This window comes from Manduca sexta, chromosome 19 (assembly GCF_014839805.1).
Source record: "Manduca sexta isolate Smith_Timp_Sample1 chromosome 19, JHU_Msex_v1.0, whole genome shotgun sequence".
Taxonomy (NCBI): Eukaryota; Metazoa; Arthropoda; class Insecta; order Lepidoptera; family Sphingidae; genus Manduca; species Manduca sexta.
In genome coordinates, this window is record NC_051133.1 from 7,430,732 (window position 1) to 7,444,305 (window position 13,574).

General features: G+C 32.5%; 1 protein-coding gene across 3 annotated transcripts in view; it reads right to left on the reverse strand.

Moving 5' to 3' along the window:
• Nucleotides 1–13,574, reverse strand: part of LOC115444004 (monocarboxylate transporter 10) — a 109,047-nt gene that overhangs the window by 9,530 nt on the left and 85,943 nt on the right. For 2 of the 3 annotated variants that reach the window (XM_030169610.2, XM_030169611.2), the window contains exon 2: nucleotides 6,338–6,775. The exons of the other annotated variant lie outside the window; for it this stretch is intronic. In XM_030169610.2, coding sequence (XP_030025470.2) covers nucleotides 6,338–6,623 — 286 coding nt within the window. In that variant the 5' untranslated portion in view covers nucleotides 6,624–6,775. The remainder of the gene's footprint in view (nucleotides 1–6,337; nucleotides 6,776–13,574) is intronic. 3 annotated transcript variants of the gene reach the window in all.

Sequence of the window (13,574 nt, forward strand, 5' to 3'; positions counted from 1 at the left end):
CATACCACCCGCCTTGTACGGACGCTGATTGAATAGGGCTGTCAGATAATACGATACGTGATGATGTGCCTTTTGTTTTCATAATGAGCACTTTCGTATTACGCATAATGTAGGCATTCTTTAAATTTTGTATGTAGTGTATATCATTGTTCTTAAAATAATATGATGTCCTTAAATTAATCTTTTATGAGGTGTAGGTAGGTATGCTTATTTATATTTTTATTACATCTATAGGTAGGTACTGCTTAGTGGTATACAACTAATCAATATTAAAATTTGTTATATCCTATTTACACGATCATTTAATTTTATTTGACTATCCTTAGCTCGTAGCTTCGCCCGCGTGAACGAGTTTTATCGGGATAAAAGTCCCAATATATATATATATATATATATATATATATATATATATATATATATATATATATATATATATATATATATTTTCCCGTGATAGAAAGTATCCCATGTCCATCCCAGGGTCTCAAACTACATAACTACATAAACATCGAAATTCGTTGGGTAGTTTTCGAGTTTATCGCGTTCAGACAGGCTTTTTAAATATATATTTTTTTTACTTTTAAGAGGAACAATTTCATCACACATAACTGATCCGTAACTTTAATTGTTTATGCAGCGCATGCATAAGCTCTCAAAGGTAATATTTTTTGCCGTTTTCGCAACATTTTTCATTGATGCTCCTCTTCTATCAGTAAAAGCGTGATGTCATATAGCCTAAAGCTTTCTTTGATAAATGGGCTGTCACACTAAAAGAATTTTATTAGCGTATTCTAACAAAGAAACTTCTCATCTTTATATAATTATAGTATATATATTTTTGAATAATATGGATGTTTGAGCTCATGAATTTATTTAATAAAATAATATTTTATGTTTTAATAAATTACGTATTGACAACCCTACTTAATACAAGCAATGACAAAACTTTATGCGAAACTTGACACGTCACTTAAATGAAGATTATTGACTGACATATAAGGCTTATTATTATCTGAATAGCCTATTAAAATAAACGATTATCGCCGTAAGCGACAAACGAATACGCGTTGTTAATAATGCGCATAAACAAATATGGCGATTTTGTTGATTCAAACAATTTATTTTCCGAGAAGATGAAATATTTTAATTAACGTTCATGATTTTATTAAATTATAGCCATTATGAATTCTGTTATATAACATCATCCCTAGTATCTTGTATAAACACTTGAATTTATATTTGCATTAATGACTTTAAAGTTATAATTCCAAATTGTTTCTATCTAAACGAACTATAATGGATATATTACATATGTGCTCCATATTCCCTTTAAGTATAAAAACCACGATAACAAGTCAAATAAAAAAAAAAAAACAATATAAATATTCTACACGCATCTCAACAATCAATCGCTTCTGAAGTCCTGTTGCGAATTCGTCGAATAAGTAAGTTTTATGCAATTGAGTTTCTGCTGATGACATTTCCATCGGCACGAGGACAAGTTTGGAACTTTTTTCTCAAGGGTCCTCAACTAGTATCGGCAACTGCAGTACATTTAAAGATTACGTGATGTAAATATCAAATTTAAGTACACATTCGGATGTCAGCAAACTATTAATTTTGGATTGAGTTTAAATTTTCGAAATAGGTTACTTGTTATTAAAGTAAAGCATTCGTAACCTATGAAGTTCATGTCCGTAAAGTCCATTGTTAATTATCCATCAGGATATAATGAATTAATAACCATGTGTGTACACCACTGGACTTTAGAAATCGGATAGGTTTAAATTATAAGCGTCCATTAAAATAATCAATAAGCTCTTTTATTTAGGGTCTAATTGATAATTTATATTATAAATTCTTCTCATTTATAAGGAACTTTGATTTTAGCGGCACCACCATCTCAGGTACGTTATAATATAAAAACCATTTCAATATAAAAAGTATTTTTATTGCATTCATTTTATGAAATCTGAAAATGTATTATGTAAGTATTGTGTGTAATATTAGGTGCCATTCTAGAACTTATTGAAAATAAATTCATTCAACACGAACAGGCAGTTATTCAATTGGCAACAAAATATTTTTCGAATAAATGAAATGGCAGTGGGGGCGAAATATAACGCTATAAATAAGAGTTGGGCTTCTCCAAATAGCAAGAAACATTGGAAGGTCTGAATCAAGAGTTTGACCGCTTGTCTCAATCGAATTGAAATAAAGAAAATGTGCTGTCTCATCGTATTGTAAATAAGTGCATTGTCTGACTTTAAGTTTATATCTGCACACGAATCGGCCCCTTTCGGCAGTTACTGGTGATCGTCGATGGCCGTCTACTGACGTCTTACTACTGGACTTAATTATGCAATCCAGGAAAGATGGTAATTAGTAAACATGTTTAAGTAAACAGTATTTATTAAATATTGTTTTTAGTTTTGATATAGGAATAACTACAAGATCTTGAAATTAATTGGGAGGAACAGCTTAATCATTAATTATATATTAAAATCTAAATATATATAATTACAATGTTGTAATAATTTTAACATCTCACGTGGATTATTAGTTTTAGTATTAGTACCTACTAAGCATAGATATAGCTACATTTGATATTTTAGTTACAATATTTTTGTTATTTATAAAACGAAAACTAATATTTATTATCTGTTCCAATTGAACAATGTTTGTCGTAGTTTGTTATTTGTCGAACAGTGGTAAACAACGTCCCTAACTTTGTGACACCCAACACTCGCGTTTTTCAGATTTCTATTCATGTTTCATGCACACACTGTTTCATGTTTGATAGAGTTGTGACTTTAAAGTCTGCTAATATGTTACAATAATTCTTAGAACACTTTAATTTTATAAAAGAAATATGTAGCTTACAAATCTAGATAAGAAATAACTTTTCTTATAAGAGAAAATTGTTAAGGTTTCGTAGCTATTAAACTTAAATCATTATTTGGAATTATATAATTCTTAAGAATGAATTTATTTATAATTTATTGTACCTCACCAGTACAATATATTTTTAAGATTTAATAACGTGGATGCAATAAAAAGCATGTGCTTTAATAGTAATAGTTTCCTTGGGTCGTATAATTAATTCATATTTATATAACTAATTTCGTTTAATTTTTAGTCATCGTATCCTTTTACATATTATTTTTATATATTCTAAGTTAATTTTATAAAGTTGCCAAAAATAAGAAATAAAGTTTTATTGCACTGGGGCTACGCATAATAGGTTAATGCTGCGCCATTATGTTCTTATTTATGGTATAAACTTCATGTAAATTTTGTACCCCGGTATAGCAACTGCAATAGCTATAAATTTTTCACGTTGCTATTTTTATGGCCTGCGTTGCACTTTCCATAATTAAGGATTGTTATTTTATTAATCTAACATAAGCTATAATTTACTAACCAATAGCCATTTGGACTATAAAATAGGTAGGTCCATTTATCCAAGCAATCATTTTATCACATGATTTAAAATAATAATATTGACTTTACGTCTAACATTCTTTTTTCAATATTGCTATGATTTAAATAGTCATAAGAAATTAAAAAGTAAAAACCACCCCGATTAAACCAGCTTTCGAAACAGATACCACATTGAAATCAGTCTATGTGTTTGAACTTAAAATACTATGATGCTCTACAACAAATACAACATTTGACATTTCCACCGAAAGAAAGAAGGTATAAATACATATAACCTTATTATACATGGGATGTTAAAAATAAATGGCGACTAAACTATGATTAATCTCTTCCACATATTCCTTAACAAAATAAAGTGCGAAAAATGTGTTAAATTATAATCGCTCGTCATCGCGCAAACGCGCGTTATCGCTTCGCCTGTCGCCCGACCGAAACATATTAAACGTCCATTGAGATGATAAATGTATGGTGAGGTCGACGTTCATCGTCAACAAACTGGGATGTACTGAAGGGAACGTCTCAGTTTGGGCGGTAGCGATCCTTATCTTAAGGGTAGGTTTCATGTCAACAATTTTATAACTGATAGATATATTATCTTAACACTCTTATAAAAAAAAATAATGCGTATGTATTTTAAACATTTTTAAATGTAAGGATTTTTAAAGCCTAGTAATTCTACCTGCTCCACATATTAATTGTAATGACAGAGGCTCGTTATAGATATATTTATCAACGGGAATTTTGGGTAGATTTGATCAGGATAGTGTATAATATATTGAGTAGAAATTCACTGTTGCTTAAAAATGCTTCGCTTCCCTTTTGGGAATCCTCCCCAATCCCAATCCGCGCATACGAGATTTTCATTCAAATGCCTTTGGTATGTAGGTATACATGTAATGAAATGGTGGAGTACAAAGCTACTGTTAAAAATTCATTTTTTTACCAACTTTTATTAAAAAGAAACTTCACAGTAAAGTATCATGTATATATTTTTTACAATATTTTCCTCTTTACTCTGATTACGGTTCTGTAAGGTGTCTGGCGGTTCGCGTATCGTTTTAAACCTAATAAACGATTGCCAATGATTGACAGTTGAGGATACACACTAGATTCTATGGTATATCAAAGACTTATTTTTAGCTACAATTTTGCCAATATTGAGGGTGATATTTTGAGGTGTATAATATGAAACTTCCTCATGACGCATCACAAAATATGTTTCTATATGGTTATCGCTTTAACCTTTATTTCTATAGGATTAGGTTTTATTATAGTAATTTTTTTCCCATCGTGTTGCTCGGGCTATTTTACACCGTATTACCTCGTCATTTATTATTGAATCTGGTACACTAATGGTTATTTTAAAGTTTCATTACCCAGGAAAATTTTAACAGAAAAGTATAGCAGTAGTATAGCCATAGAGAAAAAACGAATTGATATCGTGAGTTGTACAGAAAAAGACCCTATTCTTTTAACTAATCGATTCTTGACGATTCCAAACCACATTATCTTTGTTTATCGACTTACTTTTACAGCTCTCATGTAACTGCGTTTAGAACGTTACAAAAACCAACCGAATGAAGAATGGATCTTCCGAAACTGTAGACAGTAAAAAGTTATTACGCGATACAACTTTACTGTTGGGTCAAATTGACTTAGGTACGCGATAAACGGCACGGGTGTGTTCCTTTTTGAACTTAAGAATTATTTGAGCTCGGATTAGATAAGGACGATGTTAGTCTGAGGGTAAATCACGGGTTCAATTGCAACTAATCCTCTGGAGTCAATGCTCTCTGCGTCAAAATGTTTAAATTGCGCAAAGAAAGCGTGAGTGACTGTACAACAGCGAATAACTCTAGACTGGTGGAATGATGCGTTTCGCAACGTATACAAATTTTCTGCTTGACTGACAGTCCTCATGAGACGTCTCGTATCTAAATTATTACTGACATTTTTGTATTATGTATTAATCTACTTACGCTCTCGGGACGTTGTTTTATTTATGAAGATATAAAGGACCTGCCCAAGAGATTGTTACGTTTACGCTAGAAATAGTTGGTGATAGTAGGAGACCATAAAAACCCTTTCCGATTATTTACTTGAAAAAACGTAACGTTTAATTTTTAATCTTTTAAATTTATATTTGTCTTACATAGTGGACAAGTACGATAAATAATTAATGAAACTTATGAAAAAGAACAAGAGCGTTGAACTAACATGTTGTCCTAATAAAATACCATGATTGCAAACAAATTAACTTTTGCGAAGCGCAGTGGGGACGCAGTCTGCTATTGTAAAGTGTAAGCGTGGTGCAAAAGTTTTTTGAGTGGTCTGACCGCTCTCGCCATTGACTCGCCATGGTGATCAGACGCATTACTTATTATCAAAACTAGAAATAGAATTGAAAACTTTTCATATAAATTCATGAAAATATGACTTGAAAGTAAATAGTTGGGAGGCGTTAACCTTCATGATGTTTATTTCTTCCCGTCCGTGCATGTCTATTCATTAATAATTTTGAGCTGAATATGATCTTTGGTTGTAATACAACGGAAATAGATAATGGAATATCTACCCATGCGTTGAATCCATTTATAATAATGTTGTGTTTTGAAATAGTATTACTTTAAAGTAAACATTCACTAATACACGGTGTATTCGTGTATGCTACCACGGATGTTTTGCCGCGAGATGAGTAAACTTCAAATTTATAAATATACTTACGTACGGGTATCTGTAACATTGTTGGATTAGTTAAACAGGTTTGAATAAAATTATCAGCTGCGATATTATTACACGTTATTATTTGCCACACGATGGGTACTTAGTATAATTTTTTTATGAAAAATGTTCAATCGTTTTTAATATAAAGCCGAAAGGACATAATGAATACCTGCTTGCATTCGGACCTCCGGGCCGAAACGCCGAACAGTCTCCACGGCCAGGACAGCAGCTGCTTGATGGAGACCATGAGCTAGGAGTTGCGCAAGCGTTGCCGCCGCCGCGACGCCCCAGCCCCAGCCCCCCTCCGGGTAGTAATGGCGAGTGAGAGTGAGCAGCTGTCGAGGATCGAGTTTGGTCTGGCGCGTGGGAACCCCGCCGCTGGCCGCCTCGAGCACCAGCGGGAGTGACCTGGTGCGCAGCAGCGGCGCGCCGCCCGACGACCATGACTCTTCCATTAATGCGCTCGCGCATCATGCGCAGCCCTCATCACCGCCTTGTACATACAACGCCACTCTCTCTCATGTCCGTGCACACATCACTCACTATGATCTCGCGGGTTTTCTAGTCAATTAATCATTTTTACACGGCCGACCACAGGTCCACTGTACTGAATATGATGAAATGAGTCGTTTATTCCGTAATAGAATTCGAAATAAATAATTCGCTTCATCTTTATTATTGACTGAAGTGCCTATTTCCGTGTTGAGAATCACCATTTAAACGTAATAAGAAAAGGATATGAATGTTATCATTGTGTAACATCTCATAAAGCCGTAAAATATAAGAGTGCAATAAAAACTGTCGTGTAAAGGGAACAAGCCTATTGGGTTTTATATCGACGTACATATGTCTCGAGAACGAGTGGAGAGATAGAATCGTGGAGAGGAGTCGATGTCTGGCGGCTGAGACATAAATCTCGTCGAAGTCAAGTGTCAGTGTCCTGTACGTACTAAATCTTCACAAACTATCTCTGCATTAGTTACGTTATTGTTCGAATGCTGAACAAATTCATTGCAAGTTCGAATATATAGTAAAGATTATTTTATACAATTTTATATGCATGTAGGTTTATATAGCTTGTCGTAATATTTTTAAACTATTGGCATAAATAAAAAATGATTATTTGCATGTAGCAATTAAATATATCAGAGAATGCTATAAAGTAAATAAAGTTAAATTAAATATTGTTATTGTAAAATGAACAACTGTTTACGTTGTTTGTATATGGTATGAACAAGGTTTTCAAGGAAACAACATGATATGCATAACTTCTTTCAGAAATTAATGTTATTAAGCTGTCGCATCTCCAACAAGCCCATCTGTCCGAAGCGGGCTATTCACAGTGTTATTGACAGCTTTTATAAGTAATTATTATATTGGAATGTTTTAACAGGCTAGGAATGTTCTTAAAAAAATAAATGTAAACACTTGCAGTATACAGGACCAATAAGGCAATCTATTTCCTACATCTATCGACGACAGTAGTTGTCTACGGTTATTTTCAACTCTATGCTAATATAATATACTTAAATATTAATAGGTATATTTGTATTAGAAAATATTTCTATATCTTCCTACTTAATAAACTGTGGAACTCTTCATTTTATAGGTACGTACATCGCTGCTAGCTTTGTTAATTGTGACTGCTACATGGTATAAGATAATCTTTAATGTAAGAAATATATAACGTTTATGGCTTGCTAAATGGCTCGGAAACTGAAAAGATGGTTGATAGGCAGTTGTGACCGGTATTTGCCAAATAGATGGAGTAGATAGGTTTGTTTGTTGTAGTTTATTTATTGGGCAGATGTTCAATGTGCATGAAAGTTAATAGTTGTTGTTGAAAGACTGTGATAGATATGTGATTTTCTTTAGTTTATGGAATTTAGGATAGAAATTGCGAAATCTAAAGACATAACATATCATTTGACCAGTATCTCGCACTCGTATTCTTATAATAAAAACATTATTACGTACATCGTATAAAAAAGTCGAGTAGAGGGGAATTTTATTTACTGTGGATTAAATAACTTGTCATAACGTCGGGTGGCACTTAATGTAGCGTTAGTTAGCTGTTGATACAATAAAGGGCGCTGGACCGAAGTTGTTTTAGAGGTTTTTGACCGGACAACTAGCTAATTAATGTATTTCAGTAGGTCGTATAATTTTAAAAGGTAAGTTCAGTCTATAGGTGTTTAAGAGTTATTGGAAGTGGTTTAAGCGTATTAATTTAAATCAACAAAAACTTAAACACAGTCTAAGTACGTTTAATTCAGAAGATAAATTTGTCGTAATAAATAGCCAGTAACAAAAATATAACATAAGTGGAAACGCAAATTAAAAAGGAAAATTAAAGACAAAACTACGTTATTAAAGTTATAACTTCTGTATCAAAACGTCTTAGTAACCTCAACGCAAGCATTGGATGTTAATCTCTGATGTTAACAGACTGAAGACAAAAGAAAAACCTAATCAAAATCAAACCACAATTGATCACTACTAAAAACGCATTAATTATATAACAATAGTATTACCACCCAAGTTGTAAGCCAGGATGACGAGTCAATATCTGATCTGAGATAACAGTGTCAATGATCTTGTAATGCCTAATACTAGTCTGCCCACGACGTATATATACAGATTCGGATAAACAAGCTAATAAAACAAGAACTCGTTATATTTCCTGACAGGGGACGAACGTTTTCTCATACAAGACCTTCGGGCCCTTAATGTTTCCTTTACAGAAATCTTATTCCTTTACAAGCATCTTGACTAACTATCAATACGGATACAGAAGTTTTTATTGAGAATATTTATTTGGTTTAATGGTTCGTGATACTTTTTTGTCAACTGTACTTTATTGAACTGAATCCGAACAAAATTGTATATTCAATTCGAAGTAATCTAGAAAGATTTATATTGTAATATAAAAAAGGATAATCTTTGAATAGTTCCAGTCGATATGGTGAACTGAGAAGTGTTAAGAAATAGAATATAACTCTAAAGAACACCGCCCCACGGTACAAATAAGACAAAAAAACAGCACAAGCATCTCAAGGATTGTTAAAATTGTCAAACGCATGCCTACTGGGGTATAAAATATTAATACCGATAATACAGATATATTGCTGTTCGTATATATACGATATCAGAGTCATTATAATTATTAAAAAATCTTAAGAAACAATATTATATACAGATCGACATGACGAAGTTATAAGTTTTCATTACAACTGCAAGATTAGGCTTTTGGCAACAGCTGTTTTGTAACCTAAGGCTCGTAGCACAAGATGTTTCGTAAGTTTTGAAATGTCTTGTAACTTGTATTTAATTTCTCATCACTTATTAATTTAAGTTAGTATCTAAGCAATAAATTATACCGAACATGGACTCAAAAAGCAACATAAGAAACTAAAACGCAAGCATTTCAGACTATCCATCTCGATTCCCGTATTAACATTTCAACTAGGCAATATTTTTCAGTTAGAATTAATTAATAAAACGGCTGGGAATGTCCATTAGTGTCAGTTTTATTACTCACATATCATTCGCACAATTACATAACACTCGGAAGTCCTTTCCACATTCCTGTTTTATTAATGTTAGTACCTATTATATTTTCGTAAGTTATTCACTGTAGTTTCAGATGTGGAGAATATTCGGCATTCAAAAAACATATACAGTGCAATCGGGCACTAAAATAAGTTCTACAAAATGACTAAATTCGATAGGGCCGTAAACATGCCCTGATTATATTCTACTGTAGCGTGGAAAGGTAGTAGAGGAAAATAACAAAAGGATATATCAAAACTTGCCTCTTAGTTATCAGAGATATGGAGGTTCGATTCTGATTTTTAATCTGGGAATAGACGACAATATGTATAAAGATAGTAAATGGGCGTAGATGTAAATCTTCGAAATAAATTTTCCTAAGATATTGTAAGCATAGCAAAAAACAGTTTTATTCATGTTTATTTAAAACATAAAATGTAAAATAGTGACGCACTTAAATCAAGTTAATGATAAAACTTAGACGCCAAATTGAATAATTTATTTCTTCAAAATAAATAATTTACGCGTACCGTGCTAATGAAAACAGCAGTCATTTTTCCCCGCTTCCCAACCATTGAAATGTCTATAGTCTTGAAATGGAGGCAATTGTGAAATTTTTGGCCTTTAAACGATTCGCAGTTATGATGCCTGAGACAGCTTAAAGAGTTTTTTTTTAAGATAATAGCACTTCTCTTGTATTTTGATTACCCCCCGTTACGTCGGGGCCTTATTAAGCGATCTGTCGCTACATTGCCGTTTCAGTTTTTTAGTGTGGAATCTCAAATTCACTACTCGTTAATGATATAAAAGGTTTAATTTAATAAATTATTTTTGAAGTTTAAATTGATTAATTAATGTCGCCAAAATAAAATAAATCTTAACTGTATTATAGGATTAAGTTTGTTATACCTTTTCTATTTCCTTATTGATGTGTTTTATGTGAAGTTGAAATTTATTTGCTGTGACGTAAATCACGAAACGGAACAGTTGTTTCATAATTATCACTTCATAAATATTTTTTAATGTGATTTTAACAAATCTCTACCTCATTCTAGTGACTGAATGAACTATTTAGTTAATTATCACTACTGTTCGACCACTCATAACTGTCATTTTAACATGTAACATCATTCATTTAAAGTTCCCGGAGTAGAAAATATATTTGGAACAAAGGGAGGGAAGCTTTACTTATATTTTTAACCACGATGAGTTATATTATGGATGGTTTGATATTAATTTATAAGATGTTCAACAGATTTATCAAAGGACTTGTAAATGGAAAATAAGAATAATTCGTTGAACTTATAGTTCTTTTCCTCATACATGTCAAAATGTTTTATGCTTTGAAGTGCAAGTAATAAATATTTAGGATTTATTACATTTTCATAAGTAAGCTCCTCATTTCTAATTTTATGAAACGAAAATAAGCTGAGCGTGGATCTGGTTATGGTTCTCTACTTACCCTTATGTTTGGGTAGACCTACATACATAATATGAAATAAATAGAGAAGATACTTAAATGTTTCGTCACAGTTTGAGACGAAGGGCCTTTAAGATGTTTACTTTATTGTTATTGTGTTTACCCAATTGTTCTCAGGGCAAAGAGAGTAAATTAGTTGGACTTACAGTTTATTATTTTCAAATCATGGTGCTTTAAGTTTAGGTACAATAAAATGAGAATCGTTTTTGAGCTTTGTTATATTACACAAAAACTTTTTCTTCTTCTTCTTCTTCTTCTTCTACACTTTTTCGACTACTTCTACTACGACAGTGAAGGAATAGAGTCCACCCGTGTGATCTATATGTATGTATCTTGCTAATCTCCATTAAAACTGGCCGTCGCGGCTAAAAAAGGAGTGATTCATTCATATTACACTTTTATTCAAAGTGAAAATAAAATAATGATTGCCACGATGGCGTAGAACTATATTTTTATTTTACTATTATATATTATTGTATAGCAACAGACTCGCCCCCTTTTTACATCAAGGGTCCGGAACATAAGGCAAAAAGCTGGTACACTGGTTGCACTTCTGCCTAATAAAAGGCGTTTGTATGTATGCGTATATGTGTGCACGTTTGTGTGTTATCTGTATTAACAATAGCATAGATCCAATATATATAAGAATATTCTCTATAGCAAAGTGCTCGATTCGTCTATATTTTTTGGAGAAGATTTTAATGCGGTTATACCTAGTAAACATACAAATTTTATTAAGACACAACCCTAGTTAAGTTGCTTTGTGGTTTATGTATTGTGGATGGCTTTCTCATTCCGCGAATCACATCTCTACGACTGCGCGGATTAATCCGTCTAGTCTTTTGTCGATTTTAAGACGAGTGCCAACGTAACAGTGGCTGTGGGTTAATTTAGGTATTTTTACGTTGCTAAACATCAACATATTTAAGACGTTTTATAATTTTCTAATTTCTATACTAAAACAAGTGCATTTAGTAAGTTTGAATAAATTAAAATTACATTTAAACTTGCGCAATTATTGCGAATTACGAAAAAGATATTTGAGGTAAAATCTTAAGGTTGCGAATACCTTGATTTTTATTTTCAGGGATCGCAAGATGCTTGGTCGAGATTGCCAATACCTGTGTAATTTGGCCTTGGAGGAAATTGTTGAAATCCTGGAATCGAATTCTCTAATCCAATTGTTACTGAGAGTGGTGTGTTACATAAGCAAGGAGTAAGAAGCTCCATGCAAGTCGATTTCTCATGTTATACTAAAAATACAGTTTAGAAATTCGCCATGCGCTATGGCTTTCATAGAACACTCTGAACAATTTACACAGACGACAAGATTTGTCTGGTTTAAGCAGCATCATACAATATTAAAAAAATGTCTACTTATGAATGTACTCGACCACACATTATAGTTGAATGCAGTGCGGCGGTATGTTAATCGAGTCAGATCTATAGCTCCCTACGTCTTTCAAACTATTAAAATGGGAAACAAATTAGTAATGATTAATGAATAGACATCACACATGTTTTAAAACTAAACATCAAAGCGTGCTAATGGATTGCGACAACCACTCTAGAATTCGTACGAAGAATCACATCATTATTCTGTTTAACATAGAGGAGTAACAGGAATTTTCCTGGTTATTGACAGAATATGCATCGTTTGCGTTCTATGCGTTTATTGGTAGTGACAGGAATGAATTAAGCAGATAAATGATGGTTAGGTGCGTGTATGTTAAAGTATGTAACTAGGTCGATACGTTCTACCCATTAGACTAGAGACAACGTCAACGCGCATGAGTGTGATAAACTTTTGATGATTTTGTGTATCTCCCGCGCCCATAGCGCGCCATTTAATTTGGTTTATCTGATAACATTAGTAAATTAAACCTTTCGTTCAAATTGTGTTTGGGAATTATCACTGTGTTGGAAAACTAATTTTGTTTTATCTGTGCATTGGGTTAAAATAATCACTCATCCAACCACAAGCGGCGTTCATATTGTAAATGTTGATTAATAAGGAGTTTAATGTTGAAACATATTATTTAAAACTTTAGTACTTCATGGTTTTACTTACTAAAAGAAATATAATTTCAATTATAAAATCTGAGAAAGTGTACAGGACAAATAATGTCTCAAAATTTATGATTGCAATAAATGAGAAAAAAATATATTTTTCTGAAATGTTTATTCACAAACATAGAGAATAGAGATCTTAAATTTCAGGTACGTTTTATCCGGAATAAGTGCATGATCGTATATTTTATGCGTTCGCAAATTATTCTTCATTTGACTAATAGCTTCACAAGTCCTTCGAACCTAAAGCGGTATGCATACTTTCAAATATGGTACCACAATTAAGATTATTTTAGATCACATG